We start from the raw sequence: 25,136 nt of genomic DNA, 5'->3' as shown, positions 1-25,136 counted from the left end.
AAATCAATATACAATTCTGCTAAAATACGAACACATGCATGAAAACGAACGAGGAACCAACTAAAAGACAAAACCCATTGCTGCACATGTAATATACATATATAATTCTCAGATGTTTTCATGAAGGTATATTTAAATATATGCGGGAAAAAAACTACACTTTAACTCTTATAACTCCACAACTAATATCACTTTGTGACATACACGATGTCGGCTTTCCGTTCAGAATTCAGTCTGTGCTCAGCTATTGAATGAGATGAAACGGTTTTGTAGAATTTTTTTTTTGAGAATTTTTTTATACTAAGTAAACGAACGCGTTCCTTTTCGACAATTATTATCAAATTTTTTGATTATTAATTTTTTGTGGAAAATTATTCGAAAAACTTTTTTTTTTTGGTTTGTTTGAAAAAGAAATTTTAAATTTTAATTTTAATCAAAGCAATTGTAAATTGGGTCGCGAAAAATTCGTTTTCATCTGAATGCGGAAAATGTTATGTAAAACACTTGTGTTGCGAGAAGGATACTTAACGATCTGATCGGCTTTTCGATTTCTACGGTTCTTCCGTTAATGAGTGTAAGAGAATCGGCTTCACAACCTGCTAGACTGATTGTGATGATAAAATTTATCTGAACACTGATTATATATACAACCGCAAACCGGAACAAAAATCAACAGTAAATCGGCTGAGAATAGCCAGTTCATTATCAAGTGAATTGAAGTGGTAAAAATTTAAACAAATGTTCGATTCATAAATCATACGCATAATAAACGGATTCATTATCCATCCGTTCATCACCCGTTCGAGGGAGAATTGATAAATTGATTATTTGCAAATGTGAAATAATTTGATTAATGAGAATTACGCCGAGAGAAGTGTACTAGGCAAATTGTTACGAATGATTTTTGAGTATGTACCATCTGAAATATCGGTTATGTAAAAATCAAAAAGAATTAAAATAAAAGTGTTGTGTGTGCCATAGTGTTTTGTGCCAATGACCCTTCGGCCGAAAAGTAAAGAGAGATGAATTGTCAATTTATTTTTAAAATTTGATAATTTTCCAAAGCAATCTACAGAGATATAATATTCGCGTGTTGCCATTTATAACAGAAAACAATCGCAACCATTTTCAACTTGTATTTGCTATAAATTAAATCGTGTGACGATTTTGTTATTATAAATTTCTTCTACAAAGTGACAAAAGTTATTTTATCAGCTTTTAGCGAAATTTTGCACATCTTCAAGTGTGTGTGATGACACATATATTTCATTCGAATGCACAACCGTTTATCTTAGCATTTTGTGTGTTAAAAGAATTGTTTTTCTTTTTCGTTTCTGCTTTTTGGTGTGATGTCTTCGTTTGCATCGTCAGAAAGTGAAGTTTGTGTATCACAACAGGTTAATAAGCTTGCGTATATTTTGTAAACAGGCAAATGGATATTGGACAATTATTTCACTTTTAAATAGATACGTGGATACGTGGGTGACATCGTTGATTTAATTATTTTTTTAAAATTCGAACGAATAATGCCTGGTTCGCTATTCCGTTATGTGGTGAATTTGATTAGTGTTTACTGAATTGGGATACCTAGTGAACTCATAATAAAGAAACGTCTGCAAACTGCGGTAAAACGAAAGAAAAATCTGTTTGGACTACGAAACACAAGGCATTGAGAAGCATAAATGAACAAAAATCCTAAAATCTTAAAACAGAACATACTCACAACCAACGGAATAATACACTCTGTCCGCGAATTGACTAAACCATATCAAAAGATTCGTGTGTAGGATATTTGTTGGAAAAATAAATTGGTTTTTCACTCACATTGGTCGAAAGGACTTTGATCATTAAACTGATGAGTGAACAGTGAACAGTGAAAATAATTATTTTTCTTAAATTAAACACCAAAACTCCTCACGTCACTTTCATGTGTAAAGTCTCAGTGAACAACCCATGTGCGTGTTACTTAACCCACTGTAGACATGTGAATAAACGTTTAACCAAATCATGTAAAAAAATGTTCGTGAAATTATCTCACATTTTCGGATTCCATAAATGTACGTTTTAATGGTTACGTAAAGTGATATCGACGCATTGGCGTTAATGCCGAGCAGCCAATTCCAGTGGAGGGCCCTGGTTTTGCTGGGTGCCCTCCTATTGGTCGTATCACTATGGCCACTGACATGTGCGGCATTGCCTATTGATTTAATGACATACCAATCGAATTTGTGGAATAGCAGTGAAATAGGTTTAGCCAATCAACGACCGCCATACTCGAGTGCAATGTCTGATTATGGTAGCAGTGAAACGGACAAATACTCATCACAAGTCCATGATGACATAATAAATGTGCCAATGACAGACACTGTTTTCTTACGGCGCAAACGGAAGAGAGCGAATCCCAGCAATCGGTCGACCTCATACACAATCAGAAATTACTTTAACGCAGCGCGACCGAGAACGATAATTCAGAGAAAGGAATTATCGTCGTCAACGCCACAGACATTACAATTAAATGATTTATATTTAGCCGGCACACCATCATCACTATCAATAACTACATACGAGCCGGTCGTTGGATTAAGAAAATTGTCGTCGAACAATTCACTACAAATGAGATTATCACAAGCGACGATACAAAATGAAATAATTGCATCGGTTTCAGTAACCACACAACCAACCACAAGTATTAAATTGAATCAAAATCAAAAAGACGATGATGTACAATTGAAATTGAATCGAAATAATGGTGCGAATATCGTCGCACCGACCATGTTCCTTAATCAAACAATTTCGCCCACATTGCAAACAGTATTCTCATACAGTCCGTCAGGAAGTAAGCGACTGCAAATGACATCGACAGAAAGTATTTTCTCACGAACGGAACGAAGTATTCCGGTCCAAGCGCGAGCACAGGGAAAAAAATCGACAACCGGACGACGAGACTCAAATTTGGATCGAAATGAACGATCAACGAATTTTTCGCATATCGCTGGAACGTCGCGAAAAATTCAATTGCTTATTAAAAATCGACTGTTGCAATTGCTGCCCGATGGCACCGTTAATGGTACGCAGGATGATGGAAGCGATTATAGTGAGTAATCAATTCTTTTTTATTATTTTTTATAAAATTATGATTCTTGCTGGTTTCACTTTATCACTTCATTTGTCCTACAAGTGTTTGAATTTTCTTCATACATTTAGCATTCACTTGGATGTGTGAAGTGTTCACGTAACTGTTAATATTCGCTCCGCCCTACTTTGTTGCATTACAGAAGAAAAAATCGTATTCAAATTTCCGTATAAAGATTAATTTCCTCGCACCTTAACGACGAAATATGAAAGTACAAACCACATAAATTATCACGAAAAAAATTGTCATAAATTAAAAGCGCTTATTAAAAGTGTACGTTGTAACTACATGAAACACGACAACATGTACCCATTTCCATATTCATATGGAATAAAGGGCCAGCTACCAGCTACTCAATTTTTTATTAAAAACAGGAGAGGCACCAAAGATACTATGTGAAAGGAAAGACGATGTTTTTACGTTGAAACCATATATTTGAATGAAAGTAAAGCAGAATGAACACCGTATTTATACGTTTTTACACAAAATCAAAGCCTATCCGATTTGAATCAATTGAAAGGACTGCTTGGCTCACCACAGCTACTTCTCCTCCAAAAAAGAAATTTACTTGCTGTCACTGAGGTTGAGTAAATTGTCCTCCATTTCCATTGTTAATTGATCAGGAGCCATGGCAGAGATTGGTGCAACTGACTGGTGGCTCTGTTGCTTGCGGGTGTGACCGCCCCGGATTGTTGACCAAGTTTGCAATGGATGGAACTGCTTGTTGAGTCACTGGTATTTGTGACCGTCCATTATTAGCGACTGGAACAGTTACTGGTGGCTTCTGCGGGAATTGACTATTTGCAGCAATTCTCGGCTGTCCATCAGAACTCATTTTCATGCAATTGATTGATCCCTTATCTATTATGTGAAATGTTGGTACCTCCGAGGGGTACACACTGAGAGGACTCTTCAATTGAGTCCAATTAATCTCAAACGATTTAGTCCATTTGAATAGTTTAAAGCAGTAACGGGACATGTCACACATTAGCGAATTATAAGAAAAATGAAATTTCATTAATTTAACTCCGATTCGAAAACGCTTACGACGTTTTTTTGTTTAAATTAAGAAACTTCTATTACCATTGAAACGAAGATCTATCAAAATTCATTTTTTCTTATAATTCGCCAATGTGTGACATGTCCCGTTGCTGCATTGAATTATTCATTTATTCTAAGAAGTGCGGCATCGCTCGAGTATCTTGAGATCCAGATACAGGCGAGCATTAATTCCCAATACTTTCTAACTTGAAGCTTCTTTGCGAGGAGACATTAGGAAGGCTTGGCGAGATTGGTACTCTTCTCAGTGGTGTGTCACTGCCAGGACTCTTAGTTGCTTTGCCTCACTCGCCAGCTTTAGCTCTCGGTTGGTTCATGGTCTAAAAGTTTACTCACTGATGTGGCTGGGTCCTATTTTGCTTCTATATGAGTAAAATGATCCGGACTATTCATAGAGCTTAGGCTTTCGGGCTATAGAGTAGACAAGGTCGACGGATGGATTGGTGGTGTTATGCCGCTGAAAGATGCTAGTTTTTCCCGGCTTTTATTTTGATTCCTCGCAAAGACAACGTACACTTGATCAGGGTACATCTTCTCTGAATTTATATTCAAGGAATGTATTCCATGTTGTGCAAAACTTATTGCAAAGGGACGATATGGTCGCCGTGTCGGGTCGTTGTGCTATTCAGTGGTGTGCCATCGTGGAAACGCTGTCATTTCGCTTTTTGCACCGAAGGTCCTCGTCTCAAAGGTGGCTCGTCCGTCAGTCTAATTTGGAAGTAAGGGCTTTTGGGCTAAATAGTGGTAAAGTTTGGCGGTTGACCTTTTGGTGGCGCGCTGCTGAGTGACGCTTCTGCCTGGCTCGGCTTTCATATTGGCCCACTGCAGAGAAAGCTTACGTTCGAACGGGCTGGTCTTATAAAATATAAGACTGGACCAGGTCAATATCGAGCGGAATGTAAATCACAGGCTTTATCAATCCCAATGACAAGGACTGTGATTCGGGCGACAATGTTGCCTTACTCGCTGTCATTAGTAGCTAAGGGGGAGACACAGCTGTCATCCCAGTGGCTTTCTAGAATTTACAGTCTAATGAAACGAGGTTGACGCCAGTCACTCTTTGCTTTCTGCCCTAAGGATTAGCTATCATTTTGGTACCTAATCATAGGGATCAGTTTGCTCGCCTGGAGGGATTCGTGTAGAGCGTAAGGCAATAGGTTGAGAAGGAGATGAGGTCCTGAAAAGGGCTTCAAGATTTTCATGATGACAGGGTAGCACAAAGGATCCCATGATCTGTGTGCATTGATCAGAAATGATCACCCTAACTGATTAAATCTAAACTTGAAGCTAGGATGCGTACTTTACAGGTAGAAACGGAAATTCAGAGGTATCTTCGGGTCAAAGATCTGATCATTAAAATGTAGAAATAGAATGACCACATCTAATTACGATAGATGTTTACTCGACACTAGCCTGCTGCTCTGAAAAGTCTATATGTCAGTAGCAGCAGTTTTTTGACACCAGGAGGCCTTATATGCTTGTACCAAGGATTCCAAAGCAATATTAACTGTGAAATTTCTGTCGAATTTCAAACATAGTGACATAACCTCAAAGTTTGGGTTTACAGTTATTACGAAGGCGACCTTGTGTCAAATTACCTGGTATATGATCTAATGTGCCCCTGTAATCAAATTGGCAAAGTCAAATTTTTGACACTGGATTTTATAAATCGATAAAAACCCGTTAAAATGCCGTGTTGCGAAAATACGTAACGACAACAGTTCGTTACCTCTCAAAGTCTACCACTCTGCAGCGAACGATTTCCAGCCATTTATTTTAAAGCCACTAAGATTTAGAACCACGTGCTCATAAAACAAAAAATTTCTTTTTATCAATTTTGTACCTCATGCCCTAAAATTTATTAAAGCAAACACTCGTCTGTTTACAGAATATTTATGTCTGTTTGATGGAAGCAAACATTTGAGATGAAGTTTTTTTTTCTCCTCTAAACAAACAAGTTTTCAGTTTATGATATATATTCATAAAATAATCAGTTGGAAGTCGTTCGCAATTAAGTTTTAGCTTACAGATATGAAGTTTTGTTCGAATAAATCGGATTTTATTTTCATAATTTCGAATGAAACGGGTGGAATCGATTGCATCGAGTTCATTTGCTTCGATAAAAATTTAATCATCCGAAGAAAGTTGCAATTAAAGACTAAACTGAATCAAAATTCCAGTTCTCAAAGTTTACGATCCAAAATACTGCGATAATTTCCACATCAGCTGTGAACAGTAATAAAAAATATCGGCGATAATTTGACCTAGACCTTTATATGACATAATTTTCGTAGACGAATAATATCGCAAGTCGTTTACGTTTACATAAAAAATCGGGTCTCATTGACCCTACATGTACTTAGTGGTGGTAATTTGATAAAAGAGTGTAAGTCTTTCGTCACATTCACAGTTATCTGAATTTTATTATGGTGGAGTTACAGTAAAAGGGACTCGAGGTCGAGGAGCTAAGTATCTTTTAGTTCAACTTAGAGTTGTGTTGGAATTTCATACAAGCTGAAAAATTAGGGACAATCAGTGGCGAATTTAGACGAACTTTATAGTTCGTCTAAGGTGGCGGATGGTGCAAGAGGATTGTTTTACCATTCCATCGCGCAGTAGCGACCAAAACTCTTTCTTTGCGTTTTTCTTTTGAGAGAAAAAATTCGATGAAACTCAAACGAATTTAGAGAATCATGTCACAACGTCTGTAGAATCATCATGTGAAACTACATTCAAGCAAAGTTAGTGGAATTTTCGGAATTCTTCGAACAAATTTTTGGTAGCTGTTAAACCCAAGAATCAACCTAGAAACAAGCCAGGGCAGAGGCGCCGACTTTCGTTTGAGTTGTTGGGTGCTCAAACCTTTGACTCAGATCATAGTTTTAGTTTTACTGAAATTGATTAGTCTAGACCCCAAGTTGTTAAACACAAGAGTTTTTATTTCATCATTATGAAATCAAAGATACAAAATTATCGTTTCGGGCAACTTTTGAAATTGGAGAAAGTCGTAAAATCTATCATATTCCTGGAAACCTTTCATAGGCGTATAATATTTAAACTAAATACGTCCTCAATTTTTGCTTCATCGGTTGAGCGATCTTGAAATAATTCTAACGTCTTCAGACAACATATTCAGGAAAGTCTATAACTTTCGAAACGGTTCTCTGCGTAACATACTTTGCAAGACAAGATCTACTCTATTGCCTTCAAATAACACCAACTTCAAACGAATTTACGAAAAAAAAACTAAAGCTATGAGCCCATTGTAAAAAATTGTATTTAATTTTTATTTTTCTAACTTTTTTTAACTGAGTCACTATGGGTTGATAAATAATGACGTCCACTTCCTCTGACGGCACTCCTTATCAAAACTTAAGTGAACACTTACTACGCGAGCAGAGCGAGCGAAAAATTTTGAGATTTGAAGCCTTGCCGAGATGAAAATTTCTACGCATTCCCAATATTTGCGCAGTCCAATAAAATTTGGTTTTTTGGTTTGTTTTTTTCGTGTGAAAATAGTATATTACTGTCTCGCTGGGACATTTGAGGTGTGTGTGAAGTTTGTATTTAGAGCCGAATGCGATGAATTCATCCCACACGTCGAAACAAAAAACTTCGCTGCAAGACAGTGCGGTATTTTGTTGTCTTCCTTCCATTTTTACAAGGTAATGAGTCGTTTTCTGGTCACAAGACAACGAAACAATTTGTTGCATCGAACAACGATTTCGCCGATTAAAAAAACATAATCCAAAAAAAGTTAATATCGATAAGCTAAGACCGAATAGAATGATTTTTGACTCGTAGAACGTAACTCCAATCAAAGCAATTAGTTATCTGTTCGTAAATCTCAACAAAAAATAAATTGGAAATTAGAAAACTGACAAAGAGCACAATCGGCTCAATCTGACAAAACAGATAGCACTAATTGCGTGGATAGTATGGAAACATTTGATAGTGAAATTATTAATTATTTGAGCTGCAAAAGATTTGAATCGAAAATAAGTATAGCCTTCCCTTGTCGGGTGCTTCGCACCCAACAGATTCGTTTGTCGGGTGCTCGCGCACCCATTGCCACCTAGAAGTCGGCGCCCCTGAGCCAGGGACTATTTTCAAGAATTAAAATTCTCGAATTTTATTCGAAATAATTGGAAATTAATTTCAAGAATTTTCGAGAATTTTTAATCCCTAAAAATAGGCCCTGGCCTTAATGACTAGTCTTTTGAGCTAAATAACTACATCTGATTTTAACCGAGATCACCATCAACATAACAATTAACACGGTGGACACGCACTATTAACATAAAATGAAAATAAAACTAAAATTTCTGCTGCTGAAAAAAGCACCCAGTCAAAAAACGTTTAATTGAATAATTAAATTGAGATTTATCACGCAAACAAATTACCACAAATTATCTGAGTAGTTAAAAACTTTACATTTTAATTTTCACATAATTTGTTCGTATCAGACACGAGACTCTGGTGTGTCTAAAATCGTTTGGTTTAATTTTATCACCAAATTAAATTCACATCATTTGTCTTCAGCATAATTATACCACACTGTCGTCAATAAAAACTAATGGCAACCAATTATAATCTCGACACTATATAATGTGTGTATACAATTCGCTATTATATATGTTCAACACACAAAATTGTCACAATTCCCATAGCCGAAAGTTGACAATAACGACCAAACGTGTGTAGCTAATTCATGCTTTATTAGCATTAAACGAGGTACTACAACATCCAATACAATAATTTATAAAAGCTCCAATGTTCACCACATCGAATAAACATAATGGGAAAATTAGGCAAAATTCAAATGTAATTCGATAAAATATAAATTGGTTTCAAGAAAAATAAAGCTGTACCCGAGACTCTATAATGTATTCTACGACTTCATCGATTGTGATGCGATGGTTAAACATCATATATTTTACGGAGAATAATCATTGAAAACTTTTTTTTTAATAAATTAAAAAGAAGAAAATCAAGTTTACATATTAAAACATCCAGTGTTTAGTCTGGTGCAGTGATTCATTTCGGTCATTCGGTAACACATGCATTGCAGATTTTATTGCAGACTGTTGATTGGCATCGGATCGATAAAATTGCAATTGACTTGTCTGTCTCCAAAGATTTAATAGTAAATTTCAGCCTCGCTTAGAACTTATTTTACCACCGAAGCCGAAGGAAAGGGCTGCTCATGTCAATGAAGTAATGTCTCATTTTCACTCCCGATAGTGAATGAAGTTTTTTCATGTGTGCGGGGTTAATCACCAACATCATTTTCACCACTCAAAAGACCATGACAAAATGGGGTTTTGTTGACGCCTTGGGCGACGATAGTTCGGGGACAAAATGTCTATTTTCTCGCCTCTTGTTTTGACATGGGATAAAATAGAAATTTTCTCACCCGAACTGTCATTTTTATTTTGAAAAATTGTGTATCAAATTGATGTTTTATGTGAAGATAAACGGTTAATCACACCATGCACACGTAAAGGCTTTATTTATTGTTTGTTTGATTGAAAAGCTTGCAATAAGTGACTAACGTATCCATGAGTCAAGGAATCGGTGCATGCGAATTATTTACATTCCCAAAGAAATCTAGCTGGACTATGGAATCGTTATGATTGGTTTGTCAAGTTTTCGTGTCTAGCAAAAGACGGCGGTTATTATTTAAATTAATCTAGCCTAAATTCTGAACAGAAATGTCTCTTAATTGCAGATACGAAACTCATCGTCTTATCATTTTATTATCATGCACAAGAGAGTGAGTTTGTTAACCTGAATAACAATTCAAAAAATTTAGAAAATAGCTTGATGCCAACATGATTCTGTTTACTTTGTAGCGTCTAAAAAATAAATTGGTAGTACGAAGACATGCACACCACCCAGTCAGTTTTTGTTTAACAAATTTTTTGTATTTTAATTGACGTGACGATAATTTTTGATAAGACAGAACTCAAGACATTTAAGCGATTTGTTCAACATTTGCTTTATCGCAAACACTTTTACGCTTTTTAACGACTGACGTTTTTTAAATCTTTACTTTGCGTCTTAATCAACTTTTTAATCATCTCGGACCGATATGAGCCATGCAATTTGTACAAACGAGTTGCAAAATGTTAAAGAAACTTTGTGCATAAGTCTACATGATAGTCAGTGCCGGTAATTGTTTTCGGATTATTTCCTTTCATTAATTTTTTTTCAGAATAATACGCAAATTCTTGGCGAGACCTTTGACTTTAAAACCATTTTTCGTTAAACTTAAGATGCGTAACGAAGGACGGTATGTGAAATGAGAAGGTGTTTGACCTCTTTCATAAATATTTTTTCTCTGTTTTAGCGCAAACATTTTTTTTTGAGTCGTTCTGCAACAATTACGTCTTAAAAGATATTTTGGCGCCGTTACACCGAAGAGATGTTCATAATTATCATCTTTTCACAGATTAAATCTTATCGTCCGCTCTCAGATGTTTCTGTTGTTTGTAAATTGTTTCTTTACGTTCTTCGTTTCAACGTTTGACAATTAGGAATGTGACAGGAATGAATCGGTTGGGATATTAAGTTGTAAAGATCTTTTAACATTTACTGCACGTGTTGGAAGCATCAGAATCAGAAAATAAAAGTTTGTCGCCTTAGTTTGATAAGCAAACGAGCCATCAGAACAGTCGGAGCGTTTGCTGCGACTGAGCCCCGTACAAACCCGTATATCTATTGCGTACGTGACCCTAGTGCGTCTGTCACCCTACTTTGACCGTAAGCCTATGCGCCGGTTAAAGTAGTTAAAGTAAAATTATTATGTAATGTGTACATCTTAGAAATTGCGCATAGCGCAATTACGAAGCCCCGTACGACGTTCCTTTCAAATAAAACAAAAATTTCAAATAGCCCAAAAATTTTAATTTATTGAGTATAAATACACATAGGGCCTAGTATCGGCCTCAGTCCGAGGATCCAAATTTTTTTTTTTTCAACTACATCCTATTCGGCCTTTGATTACCTTCCAAATGAAACAAAAATTACGAAAAACGGATGAAATTTACTTGAGTTATATGTAAAATACACATAGGGCCCTAGTAGCGGCCTTAGTCCGAGGACCCAAATTTAATTTTTTTTCGACAACATTCTATTCGGCCTTTGATTACCTTCCAAATGACACAAAAATTACGAAAAACGAATGAAATTTACTCGAGTTCAATGTAAAATACACATAGGGCCCTAGTAGTGGCCTTAGTCCAAGGACCCAAATTTAATTTTTTTCAACAACTTTCTATTCGGCGTTCGATTACCTTCCAAATGAAACAAAAATTACGAAAAACGGATTAAATTTACTTGAGTTCTATGTAAAATACACATAGGGCCCTAGTAGCTTTTCACTTCTAAGACCCTAACTCACGGTCCACTCATCCGATTTTAAAAAACTTTTTTTTCCTGGATTGGTATTGACAATACCTATCATTTGCCGTGTCATTGACATTTCCATCGTTACCTTAAATCACTTAGGTGGCCCTAACTCACGAAGGGCCGACCCGAATATGCCCATCTTCGAACTTAGCCTCACTATTTTGACTATCTTTCAGGGATTTTTTTTTTTTTGAAATCGGATTTGATTTACTCAAGATATCGACGTGACAGACAGACGGACAGACGGACAAAACGGCCCAAATTTTTATTGTGGATTCGTCATCTATGAACAAAGGCAAACACTTTGCCCTTACCGTCTGCTTCGAATTCTATCAATTACACACGGCATCGTAATCCTATAAGCCCCTTCGTACTTCGTACGGGGCTAAAAAAGAAGGAAGGGTGTATGATTCTGAAGGTAAATTCAGAAAATTTTGCATTCAGTTAGAATCTAAGCTTTTATGCAAATTTTATGCAAGCCTATGTCGCCACGAGAGGCATAGAAAGGATGCGTTGCTACGTCCGTCCTAAGGAGCAAATTCTAATGTATGAAAAGAAGAGGTTAAGTGAATAGATCACTCTATACTGAAAAGTTACCAGCAACTGTAGCTATTTGATTTGACTTCCGGTAAAATGCGAATCTGATAAATTTGTTAAATTGAACCACATTCTCACTTTGCTGCATAAAACCAGCTGTGTGGTGATATGAAAAGTTTACTTTCATTTTTGTTAATGATTCGCTAAAAATGCACACGCAAAAAAGTATGACAGTAACTTCTTAGAGGTTGGTCATCACTTTGCAACTGTCGCCATGGCTTTGTTTTTGTCTACCAGATCAAACAGTGGCAGAAATCATTCGCTAGTGATTCATTGGCCTTTACTTTTTTTGTCTAGACGGTTTACTTTTGTAACATACACAAATCACCGCCACCTTTTTCAGATATTTCCTGACCTTCTCCACTATTGCCATTTTTTATGGAGAGGTTTCGTTTCTTCGCTAATTTTATAGCGACGTTTACCTCACGAAATTTAAACCAATTTTATGTGGAGAGTCAGCCCCCTTCCTTTGACTGGTCGGGACTTATAAATGATTTGTTAGCTATTTATTTATGTCTTCATTTTCACAATTACTCGTTTCGATTGGTAGCCCTATCAGACATAATTTATAGAACAGAATGATAAATACGACTACGTAAATATTTTCGGAAAGAATTTGCGTAGTCATATAATTTTTTGCAGATACCAGATAATAAAACGCACAGATCAAGAAACGAGGACAAATCAACCGCACGCTTAGATAAAAAAAATAATTATTACTTTCGAATACCCATGATGTTAAACAAAATATTTGTTTAACAATAAATCACCGGCAACCAAACATTATCTCCTTATATAACCACATAAAGTTGGGAAAAAAAAATCATTTTTACATTCGTAATAAATTAAAAAAACGAAAATATTTTTTCTTTATATTCGATTCGAAGATATTAAAATACGGTTTCTTGTTATTAATGAAATCAATACGGAATCGATATTTATTGCTTTCGTGATAGTCGACCAATTGTCCACTAGCTTTTAATTGGAATAAAACCATTTTTTTTTCTTTCGGTTTTCAAAAACTTTTATCTACACAAATGAATTTTCTAACAAGACAATATCGTCAAATAAGGATATGTGGCTGTAGGTGTTTCTATCGAACAACGCTTGTGATCATGATATCTCTTGTATATGGAATAAAACACTCCTTCAGGACGTGGGCTGTACGTATTCTGAGTCTAAGATCTAAGACAGTACTTACTACTCATTTTTTGCATAGAAAAACAAACAATCTCTCTATCACTTATCGATCATAACCTGAAAGAGCGGCCGTTTTCATTAAGTCCACAAATCTGAAAAATTCTCATCGGAATTTGATAAATTTTCAAAGGCACCATCGAGAAAAACTCGCATACATTAAGTTGTACCAAATTTTATAACCTTTTAGGGAAGTAATAGATAAGGGCTGTAAGTATAAAAAGTTGAGAAGTGAAGTCTACGTGTGAATTTTGAAGTCCGACGCGAAGCTGAGGTCAAGAATTACTCAAAAACGTAGCTTTTCATTTTATTCCTAGTCATATGTACGACAAATACAACCTAAAACCTATATAACAGCCTGTAACCAAGGCGAACATAGAAAACTGGAATTTTGTTTCATTGCTAATTTTCAAGATCAATTTTCTATTTCTATTTCTATCTTTATACCAGATTCTTCGAGTAGAGTGAGTTTAGTGTCATATTTTGCGACGTCCATTTATCATCTCATCACACATGCATGCTTTGCATCTTTTGTTGTAACGAGGGCCGATAGGGTTTTCATTTTTCAGTTGCTTCCAGTGGCGTTAAATGCACCATTGGAATTTCACCGACGTTCCAAATTTTTCTGATCTTAAATCCAATGATGCCATGGTAGGCTATGTCCCAAAATTGCTGTCGTAGAAATTTTTGTTTTTTCTCTTGAAACTTTTGGAGGTCCTCTTTCCACCTATGAACTTTGATCTTTAAATGGTGGGCTTAAGAAAAAATACGTCCAAATTCTTCAGAAGAATTTCTCGTGCGAAACTTTACACGAACTACAAAACAAGATACACTTTAACTATCCAAGGGCTGTAATAATATATTTACGAAAATCCATAACCACAGAGAAAAATGTCGGATTAAATGTTTAATCTACAGAAAGATTACGAATATTTTAAATATTTTGAAAGATTTCGTTTCAATCTTTTTTCAAAGATTACAAAAATTAAATCTTTCGATAGATTGCGTTTCGGGTTAAAATGGCTAAAATTGATAGTAGCAATAATATTTTCCATACGCTTATGATACTTTTCAATAGTTTTGCCAGGCTCAACTTCCTTATCGTTGCTCATACAGATTTATGATTAATTAAATAATTGGCAAAATGAAAAAAAAATGTTGCCTTCGATTAGGATTTGAACTCGTTTTCTATGATGGTTACCTCAGTTGGTACAAAGGTTTCGTTCAGAAGATTATTTTTTAATCTTTGAAAGAGTAAAATCTCCGCAACAACGGTTCGAAAATAATCTTGCTAAGATTAAGAACCCAATAGCTCAGTGGTAAAGTACAGGACTGGAGATACGGAGATACCGAGGTGAACGAGTTCAAATCCTGATCATAGTAAGTAAAAAAAAACATTTAATTTCAATTAAACAAATAAAATTTCCAATTTCAGAATAAATAAAACAAATAAGTCTGACTCCAATATTCAAATAAATTTTGGAAAAAAAAATTTTATTTCAAAATAAACGAGCCATCAGAACAGTCGGAGCGTTTGCTGCGACTGAGCCCCGTACAAACCCGTATATCTATTGCGTACGTGACCCTAGTGCGTCTGTCACCCTACTTTGACCGTAAGCCTATGCGCCGGTTAAAGTAGTTAAAGTAAAATTATTATGTAATGTGTACATCTTAGAAATTGCGCATAGCGCAATTACGAAGCCCCGTACGACGTTCCTTTCAAATAAAACAAAACTTTCAAATAGCCCTAAAATTTTAATTTATTGAGTATAAATACACATAGGCCTAGTGTAAAACATGGTTTCGAACCTCCTATGGACAAAGATGCACAACCAGATCAAGACCAAATAGTAGCTGAAGTCACTGCGGAAGAAACAAGCAAATCGATTTATTCATTTCGAAATGGGTCTGCAGGTGGTATAGACAGCCTACGTCCTCAACACCTGAAAGACCTTCTATCAATCAGCATCGGATCAACCGAAGATAATGTGCTAACATCTTTAACGAACTTGAATAATTTGATGTTGGCAGGAAAAGTCAATGTAAATTTCTTGCCAGTTATTTATGGTGCTTCCTTAATAGCATTATCAAAGAAAGACGGTGGCATTCGTCCAATCGCAATCGGATGTACATATCGGCGTCTCGTTTCAAAATTGGCCTGTAGGGACATCGCAGATGATTTGTCTAGCATTTTACGACCGAAGCAGATAGGGTTTTCAGTCAAAGGTGGTTGTGAAGCTGCTGTACACGCAACAAGAATTTTTGTGGAATGTAATGATGGAGCTGAATTGATTATTAAAATCGATGTCAGAAATGCGTTCAACAGTGTACTGCGGAAGGTGATGTTGCAAAAAGTGAAAGAAAAGTTTCCAAGAATATATCCATACGTGTACCAATGTTATGCAAATCACTCGAATTTATTTTTTGGAGATTGGAAAATAGATTCTGCAACCGGCTGTCAACAGGGTGACCCTTTGGGTCCTCCACTTTTTTGTCTGGTAATTAACGAATGCATCCAAGAACTGGTATCTGAACTGAACGTGTGGTATTTGGATGATGGCACTTTGGGCGGTCGTGGAGAAAACGTAATCGAAGATTTAACACGCATCAAACATAAATTTAGTCTTCTAGGACTTGAGTTAAATTCTTCAAAATGTGAAATCTACTTCCTACCAAACCTATCAGAACAAAGAAAAACTGAAATTTCATCTCAAGTTAACAGTATACTACCTGGCGTAAAGATACTATCAGACAACAAACTGACATTGCTTGGAGCACCACTGACCGCTAATGCTGTTCAACCGGTTATCGAGAAAAAAATGAAGATGTTTTCAAGCTTCATCGAAAGATTGAATGTTTTAGAGCCTCACGTTGCGCTTTTTCTTTTGCAACACTGTCTGTGGATACCGAAATTCACTTACCTGCTTCGATGTTGTGATTTGTTCAAATTTACACATTACTTGAAGATTATGGACAATGAGCTTAAAAAATCACTGGAAGAAATTTTGAACATCGAGTTAAGTGGAAACAGTATTTTGCAATGTTTTCTGCCAATCAAATATGGAGGGCTCGGCATTCGATTGTTATCAGACATAGCGTTACCAGCATTCATTTCATCATTCAATAGCTCATCTGGTTTGATTAACGAAATACTTCCTGAATCGATTATAATCAATTACAACGATTTCGATTGCGCATTGAATCTTTGGAAATCTTTACATCCAATCGCCGATGTCCCAGTAAACGGAAATTTACAAGAGTTATGGGATCTGCCTTTCATCCATGAGACTGTTGAATCGGTTTCAAATACTGACTCTAAGACAAGAGCGAGAATTCTAGCAATAACACAAAAGGAATCAGGTGGTTGGTTACAAGCGCTTCCATCGCCACATTTGGGTACATTATTGGATTTGGACTCATTGAGAATTATTGCCGGTATTCGACTTGGAGCACACATATGCCAACCGTACACTTGTATATGTGGATACCCTGTGGATTCATTTGGCACACATGGGTTGTCTTGCATCAAAAAGAAGGGAACGTTTTTCCGACACATTCTCTTAAACGATCTAATTTTGAAGGCCTTGGTAACAGCATGTTTTCCTTCAATTTTGGAGCCGCCAGGTCTGATCCGTAAAGACAATAAACGACCGGATGGAATGACAATCACGCCCTGGATGAATGGAAAGAGTTTGGTATGGGATGCGACCTGTGTCGACACGATTGCTCACAGTTATATAGATATGTCATCGAAAAATGCTGGTGCAGCAGCTAACTTTGCTTGTTCAAAGAAGGAACATTTATATGAGGAAATAATGAAGAATTACCATTTTTTACCATTTGCTGTAGAAACTTTCGGCACTTTTAGTGAACCAGCGAAATCATTTGTTAACAAATTAGGCCCAATTCTAAATTCTAAATCAGGCAGCGTTCACGCAAAATCTTTTTTTATTCAAAAGATAAGTCTGGCGATTCAACGCGGAAACGTCGCAGCAATTACAGGAACGATTCCTCAAAATTCCAAAATCAATGAAATTTTTTATTTAAACGGCTAAAATATAAACTTCTCATGATCACCGATTGTAAAAATCTATAATTGTAAATAAACGCATTTAAAAATTCGGCCTTTGATTACCTTCCAAATGACACAAAAATTACGAAAAACGAATGAAATTTACTCGAGTTCTATGTAAAATACACATAGGACCCTAGTAGTGGCCTTAGTCCAAGGACCCAAATTTAATTTTTTTTCAACAACTTTCTATTCGGCGTTCGATTACCTTCCAAATGACACAAAAATTACGAAAAACGAATGAAATTTACTCGAGTTGTATGTAAAATACACATAGGGCCCTAGTAGCGGCCTTAGTCCGAGGACCCAAATTTAATTTTTTTTCAACAACATTCTATTCGGCCTTTGATTACCTTCCAAATGAAACAAAAATTACGAAAAACGGATGAAATTTGCTCGAGTTATATGTAAAATACACATAGGGCCCTAGTAGCGGCCTTAGTCCATGGACCCAAATTTAATTTTTTTTCAACAACATTCTATTCGGTGTTCGATTATCTTTCAAATGAAACAAAAATTACGAAAAACGAATGAAATTTACTCGAGTTCTATGTAAAATACACATAGGGCCCTAGTAGCTTTTCACTTCTAAGGCCCTAACTCACGGTCCACTCACCCGATTTAAAAAAACTTTTTTTTCCTGGATTGGTATTGACAATACCTATCATTTGCCGTGTCATTTACATCGTTTATTTTGCCATAAATATCACCAAAAGACCTTAAATCACTTAGGTGGCCCGACTCGAATATGCCCATCTTCGAACTTAGCCTCACTATTTTGACTATCTTCCAGGGAAAAAAAAAAATTTTGAAATCGGATTTGATTTACTCAAGATATCGACGTGACGGACAGACGGACAGACGGACAGACGGCCCAAATTTTTATTGCGGATTCGTCATCTATGAACATAGGCAAACACTTTGCCCTTACCGTCTGCTTCGAATTCCATCAATTACACACGGCATCGTAATCCTATAAGCCCCTTCGTACTTCGTACGGGGCTAAAAAAAATGAAATCTCTTGGAAGATTTCGATCTAATCCATCGACAGATTATTTTCGAAAGATTAAATGCAAGTAATCTTTGGAAAAATTAGATTTCAATCCAAAAATAAATTTGGTCCTATATGTAATCCGAAAAAGATTTAAATCTAATCCAGGATTTTTGTCTGGTGCACCAAGATGAACTATAGGAGATGTATAAAATAAAAAGTCACCAGCCGTCGCCCTTCATAAATTTCTGCCATAGAGAGTTACAATTTGAATAAATCGAATGTGATTACCCTCGATGTATATTTTCAATTAAGACATTGGATTGTAAATTCGACAAGTAATTCATGATGATGTTAAATGCAAGCATGTTAGTCTCGACCTCGACGCATCTAAGATGTCATCACTATTTTATAATACTGAATAAGTGGGAATTACAGGAATATAAATGAACCAATTTGACATCGTTAATAAATCCCAAAAAAAACTATTTTTTATTCAGCATCGTCGATATGCGACGCATATATAAGTCGATATTATTAACATGTTTTCCCTGATGAAGCAATAAATTCGTCCTCGTTAACAAACTTTTGCCATGCGGTTCATATACATCGTTTTCATACCATTTACATCGTAATAAAGTTATGTACCACAAAATGTAAAAATGTAATTCATAAAGGAGTTATCCACTTCAATGCAATTTTAGTCATAATAACTTGGTGTTGACACGGAATTTCTTGTTTTTATTTTAACTCTTAACAACAATAAGTGTCAGGATTGTTCACACCATGCATGCTGCATTAAGAAGGAAAAAAAAACTCTTACATTTTTCTTAAAACAAAAAAAAAGAAAGAGAGAATCGTGTACCTCGGGATATGGACCGTCTACGCACCGTGTATGCATACCCATTCTCTGCAAGCAACGAAAACCTACACATGCGAATATTTTTATTTCTTTTTTCCTTTATAACATGTTTGTTATATTATGCGATTGAGATGCTAGGGTAATGCAATTTTCTACATCATAGAGCATTGCTATTGCGCCAGACGTTTTTCATTTTAAATAAAATCACGCCGAATAGAAGTTCTCGAATTTCGTATTTTTAACGATCGATCGTTCACAATTCTTTCATTGTGATGGGAGGTTTTTTTTTATATTCTTAAATTCTCTATGTGCAACTAATGAGCTGGTTCGAATATATTGTATTATATGCATAATAATTGCGTGAGATTAGACATCTCGATTGAACGAAAGAAATGTCCGTTCGTTTTCTCGAAAAGTGGAATATTTTTTTGAAATAAAAATCTTCGAATAATAACGAAGGATAAATGTTTTATTGGAAGCTTATTGCCGAGGTCGATTCTTATGATCACTTGTACTGATTAATATCTCACACAGTGATTTATACCAATTGTTTAAATGGCTCAATACATCTCTAGTTTTGTGTTCTTCCCTCGACTTAAGCCTCGGCTTTAAACGTTTGATGAATTTCTGCTGGAATTGTACGCTGAATGCTATGGAAAGTGAATAATGGGAAAATGAAGGTGTGTGAACCGGATAATATTATGTTGATTAAATCTCAACTTTGATATGTTGCGAAACCCTTTAATGTTGACAAAGGGTTTTGTTCGGTCATTGAAACATTCTGCAATGCAGAATATGCGTGCAAGATAGAATAGGATAAGTCATTGGGCCTGTTGTGCATGCCAACGATCCTTACTCGAGGGTACTTTTGTTCAAATTCTTTAGCATTTTGAATGAATACTAAAGACAGAGATGTAGTTTAAACGGTAAGCTCCGATGGACTTCATCCGGGCTTTCTTAAACGCCGGCCAGTAGCACACAAAGTGCTCAACTATTTTAACATCTCCGCATTTTTCGCAACTACGGATCATGTAAAATTCCCCATAGTTAACAGTTTCGCTTATTAAACGCACAGTGTCCTCTGAGGATATCGCTCAATAATTTTGCGCTTACATAGAGACCGAATATATCTGGCCATGAATTGAGCAGATTTTATTTTTATTTTTTATTCACTGGTACACTGGTTCTAGGTCACGAAGAGAAGTACTAGTAGCTGATCTAGCTAATCTACCCTCTGGTTTACTGGGATTACGGAGTGACCAGGGACTCGACAAAGAGTGACTTAAGTTGGCACAGTGCATAAATATAGAAAATATTTCCTTACCAGAAGAAATGCCGATGAAGTATGCAATTACGTAAATTTCTATTTGATCTAACCTCACACCTTAGAGTCTCAATTTCATTAAAAAGACACTGAAATATCTTCAATGCAATCGTTTCTTTCGCATCAAATATTTGAATAAAACGAGAAAAAAGTGACGGATTATTTTACTGCTCATTATAACATGTAAACAAAGTGTTTAACCGTAGAACTTTACACGTAATAGATAACATGAACACCTCATTAAACCGCATGGTGTTAAATCAACATTATTGTGATGATAATGTTGTCATTGTAGACATTATATATTTTATGTCTATCGGTCTGGGTATAAAAACAAAATTCGAATGCACAAAATAGTTTAATGTGTTTGCACAAATGTAGATCAATTGCGGTTCGGTTTAATGCGTATTTTAATACATTCGATTGAAACAAAGCACCGAGAAGAAAATTATTACAATTGGGTTGGGTATTCAACACCAGGGCCTATTTCCAGGAATTTTATTCTTAAAAGTTTCTTGAAATTCTTAAATTACTCAATTTACAATTTAAAGAATTTTAAGAAATTCTTTTAAGAATTTTTATGCAATTTTTAAGAATTAAATTACTGGAAATAGTCCCTATCAACACTCTAATCTTCTTTTTTTCGAATAAAATTGTTATCCTAAACAACCCCCATCGAAAGTCTCAAATTTTCAACTTGAGATTTGCTTATAAAAATGTCTTTCTGTAACGAAGTGACTATTTGCACCCGGGTGCAAATAGTCATATAAAAACTATTTGCACCCGGGTGCAAATAGTCATATAAACGCTATTTGCACCCGGGTGCAAATAGTCATATAAACACTATTTGCACCCGGGTGCAAATAGTCATATAAACACTATTTGCACCCAACTCCAACGTAAATCACGCTTTTGTTATGGAAAAATAAAGAAAAAAGTTACCGTTTTACTAGTAGCGAACATACTCTGTTGGACTTTAGCAATTAGATTCTTCCTTTTACGAATCGGAACGAAAATAGTCTGATGGACTTTAGCAATTAGATTCTTCCTTTTACGAATGAGTTCGACCATACTCTGTTGGACTTTAGCATTTAGATTTTTCATTTTACGAATGGGAACGAAAATACTCTATTGGCCTTTAGCAATAAGATTTTTCCTTTTACGTGTGAGTTCGAACATACTGTGATGGACTTTAGAAATTAGATTATTTCTTTTAGAAAAGGGTCCGAACATACTGTGATGGACTTTAGCAATTAGATTCATCCTTTTACGAATGAGTTCGAACAAACTGCGATAGACTTCAGCAATTAGATTTTTCCCTTTACGAATGGGACCGAACATGCTGTGGTGGACTTTAGCAATTAGATTTTTCCCTTTACGAATGGGACCGAACATGCTGTGGTGGACTTTAGCAATTAGATTAATCCTTTTACGAATAGGAACGAAAATACTCTGTTGGACTTTAACAATTAGATTTTTCCTTTACCGAATTAGTCCGAACATACTGTGATGGACTTTAGCAATTAGATTCATCCTTTTACTAATAGGAACGAAAATACTCTGTTGGACTTTAGCAATAAAAATTTTTCCTGTTACGAATGCGTCCGAACATACTGATCACAGCTCAGATATTGAGTTTGAACCTTATCCAAAAGTTATCTACTTCAAAAACAAAGTTCTGTCCTTCTACAGATTATCGTATCAGTATGAACAAAACCATCGACAGTGCTGTGAATTTTCTAGTTTATCTACACAAATCTGAACGGAATTCAGGTAATGTGCTGTACTTGCATCGATTGGTTCCATTTGTTATGTCAAATCTTGCAGAATCTAAATTTTTTTGTGTTCTTTTCCACACTGAAATTCTTTCTTTTTGTATTTTTGATAAATCAAAATTCAATTTTCATTCACTAAGTACTTCCTTTGTTACTTTTTAAAAACTTTAGCGCACTCGCAACTTAAACGGCAGCTTTTTCTAATAGTTTCCACAAAAAAAAAACTAATTTCCTTGGATTTTGATATAGTTGGGTGCAAATAGTGTTTATATGACTATTTGCACCAGGGTGCAAATAGTCTTTATATTTCTATTTGCACCCGGGTGCAAATAGCATCTACCTTTCTGTAAAGCATTTGACAGAGGATTTGTTTGCCTAAGATTACAATCTTGATCGAAATAATACAGTGTGTTGAATACCCTTTTGCCTCTCATGCATTTCAAAAATAGTTACGTGGAAACTGAAAAATATTTGGGGGTTTTTGGGACTATTTTCATAGCATGGTCATATAACGTAGACAAAAAACTAGAGAGAAAAATGAAGATTTGCGCTGTAGAGTGGACTTCGATGAAACTTCTATAAGCTAGAACTGTGGGTCAACACTTTTTTTTAACAAATTTCAAAGGTTTTTTATTGTTTTGTTTGTTATTAAAGTACTAGATTAGATGCTTCTTTCTTTTAGGCCAGTACAGTTTAAACTGATCTCATCATAAGAATACAATTTTGGTGGGTTTCGGTTGTTTTTTTCGAAATATTTTCCCCTTCGGGTCGGGCTGTAACACCCCACTTATCAAATACACAACTTGGAACCTCGGAAGTAATATACTATTATTATTTCAAAGATTCATCTATTAATATGGGAATTACAATTGACACTTCATTTATGAAAAAGAAAAAATGAAATCAGCAGACCAAGCCGTTTTTTAATAATCATATCACTTCATCGATTAATATAGTTCTTACGAAAGATAAACATAGCTTCAAAGGTAAACTAAATTTGATTTAATAACTCAAGAAAATCAACAGTTCCGGATCCACACAGTTGAACCAATACAACATCACATAATTCATGATTTTATTTATTCAACCAATCATCACTGTGATGTGATCAAATAGTGAACTGATGAAGATTTGGAACAACATCTACCAGTAATGTGACTATAAATATTTGATCGAAGCAAAAATGTGAGTCTTTTATACATTTTGTAGGCACAAAATTTATCCACTTCAATGAAATCAAGATTCCATTTGAATTAGAATCGAATAATTCATTTTTTTAAATCAAAAGAATTTCGATATCACAACGAAAACATCATTGACCATTCACCACAGAGAATGGATGGAAGGAAATTCCTATTAATTACCTCTAAGCGAGCTGTAGAAAATACTGAAATTTATCGATAGAGTCAAACGTTCTGTGTGATATACAAGAGATGCTAAATACTTGATCTTAGCTTGAATCCACCAATGGCGAATGATATTCTGTAAAAATGATAAACTTCAAAGAGACGTCATATTGTTAAGTTTTTATTTACGCACCCAGTCGATTTCATTAAATAAACTCTTATGCGCCATCCACGTTGTTAATGGTTTTATATTTTAAAAGATCATTTTAATGCTGTCTCGAATGATTGGTTTGCGTTTGCTGCTGATACTTTTATTGCCGCGAGTTTACATTATTTTTGTGATTATAACATTTCTGTGACTGGATTTAATTTATGAATAGAAGTTCAATAAAATATTGAATGGAAAAATGAATATGCCTTGTTCGCACATCACAGTTTGAAGTAGCAGCGAAGACGATAAAAAAAAATTGTGAGAAAGATTTAAAGTTTGCTTCGGGTGGAATTGGATATAATATAATGACAGGGAAGTCGTTAGTTATATCGACTTGAAATTAAAGAACAAAAACCACATGAATGTTGAAGGTAGCTGAAATGTTTAGATATGGGGAAGAATAAGACTTGTGGTACGTTTAGTGAGCACCTTGTAATTGTGTATTTCGTTGGATGCTGCGTAAGTAATTCTTTACGTAAGGTAACAATATTGTGGTAATACCAACCTCACAAATTTGTTTTTCGAGCAGCAGCTTTCGTGAACTGTCTTTTCGAGGGCCTAGTATAGATCCTTTTCAAGTGCTTAAAAAATGTCATTCGTGTTAAGAAATGTCATCCACGTCAAAAAAATCTCATAAAAAATTAATGAATGAATGAATGAACGAAACTAAAGTGAGGTTATGTTCATCTAGAATATGGTCAATTAAGGATTTTATTCACTGAAATTTCCCGAAATTTACCAAAAAATAATAATTTACCGAGTGGTGCTCTTGGACTAATCAGTGACGCTTTTAGGTTCTGGGCGCCATCGGGCAATTGGAAAAATAGGCGTCAATTTAGTAAAGCTAATTTTTTTTTGAAGGACCTCGGTCGCTTTTTTATCTGCTCCACTTCGGGCGCCACGGGCATTTGCCCATTTGGCTCATATGGAAAAAGCGGCACTGGGACTAATTGAAACTAAGTGGAAACTAAAGAGTTTTATTTCTTGAAACTACTGAAATATTCCGAAATTTACTGAAAATCGCCGAAATTTACCAAAATTTACCAAGAAGTTTTTTTCGGTAAATTTTGGTAAATTGTGCGGTGCCGCATTTCTTGGACTTCGGTAAATTTCGGCAATTTTGAGTAATTTCATTAAATGAAATTCTAAAGTCCTT

At 35.4% G+C, this 25,136-nt stretch overlaps 1 protein-coding gene across 2 annotated transcripts in view; it reads left to right on the top strand.

The window, feature by feature from the left end:
• The first annotated feature begins 247 nt into the window (after positions 1-247).
• LOC119074783 overlaps positions 248-25,136 on the top strand; it is a 69,374-nt gene continuing 44,485 nt past the window's right edge. For both annotated transcript variants that reach the window (XM_037181058.1, XM_037181057.1), the window contains exon 1: positions 248-3,094. In XM_037181058.1, coding sequence (XP_037036953.1) covers positions 2,104-3,094 — 991 coding nt within the window. In that variant the 5' untranslated portion in view covers positions 248-2,103. The remainder of the gene's footprint in view (positions 3,095-25,136) is intronic.

The sequence above is a fragment of the Bradysia coprophila genome, unplaced genomic scaffold (assembly GCF_014529535.1).
Source record: "Bradysia coprophila strain Holo2 unplaced genomic scaffold, BU_Bcop_v1 contig_151, whole genome shotgun sequence".
Classification (NCBI taxonomy): domain Eukaryota; kingdom Metazoa; phylum Arthropoda; class Insecta; order Diptera; family Sciaridae; genus Bradysia; species Bradysia coprophila.
The sequence above is the reverse complement of the archived record's forward strand: the minus strand, read 5'-3'. Positions and strand labels throughout refer to the sequence as shown.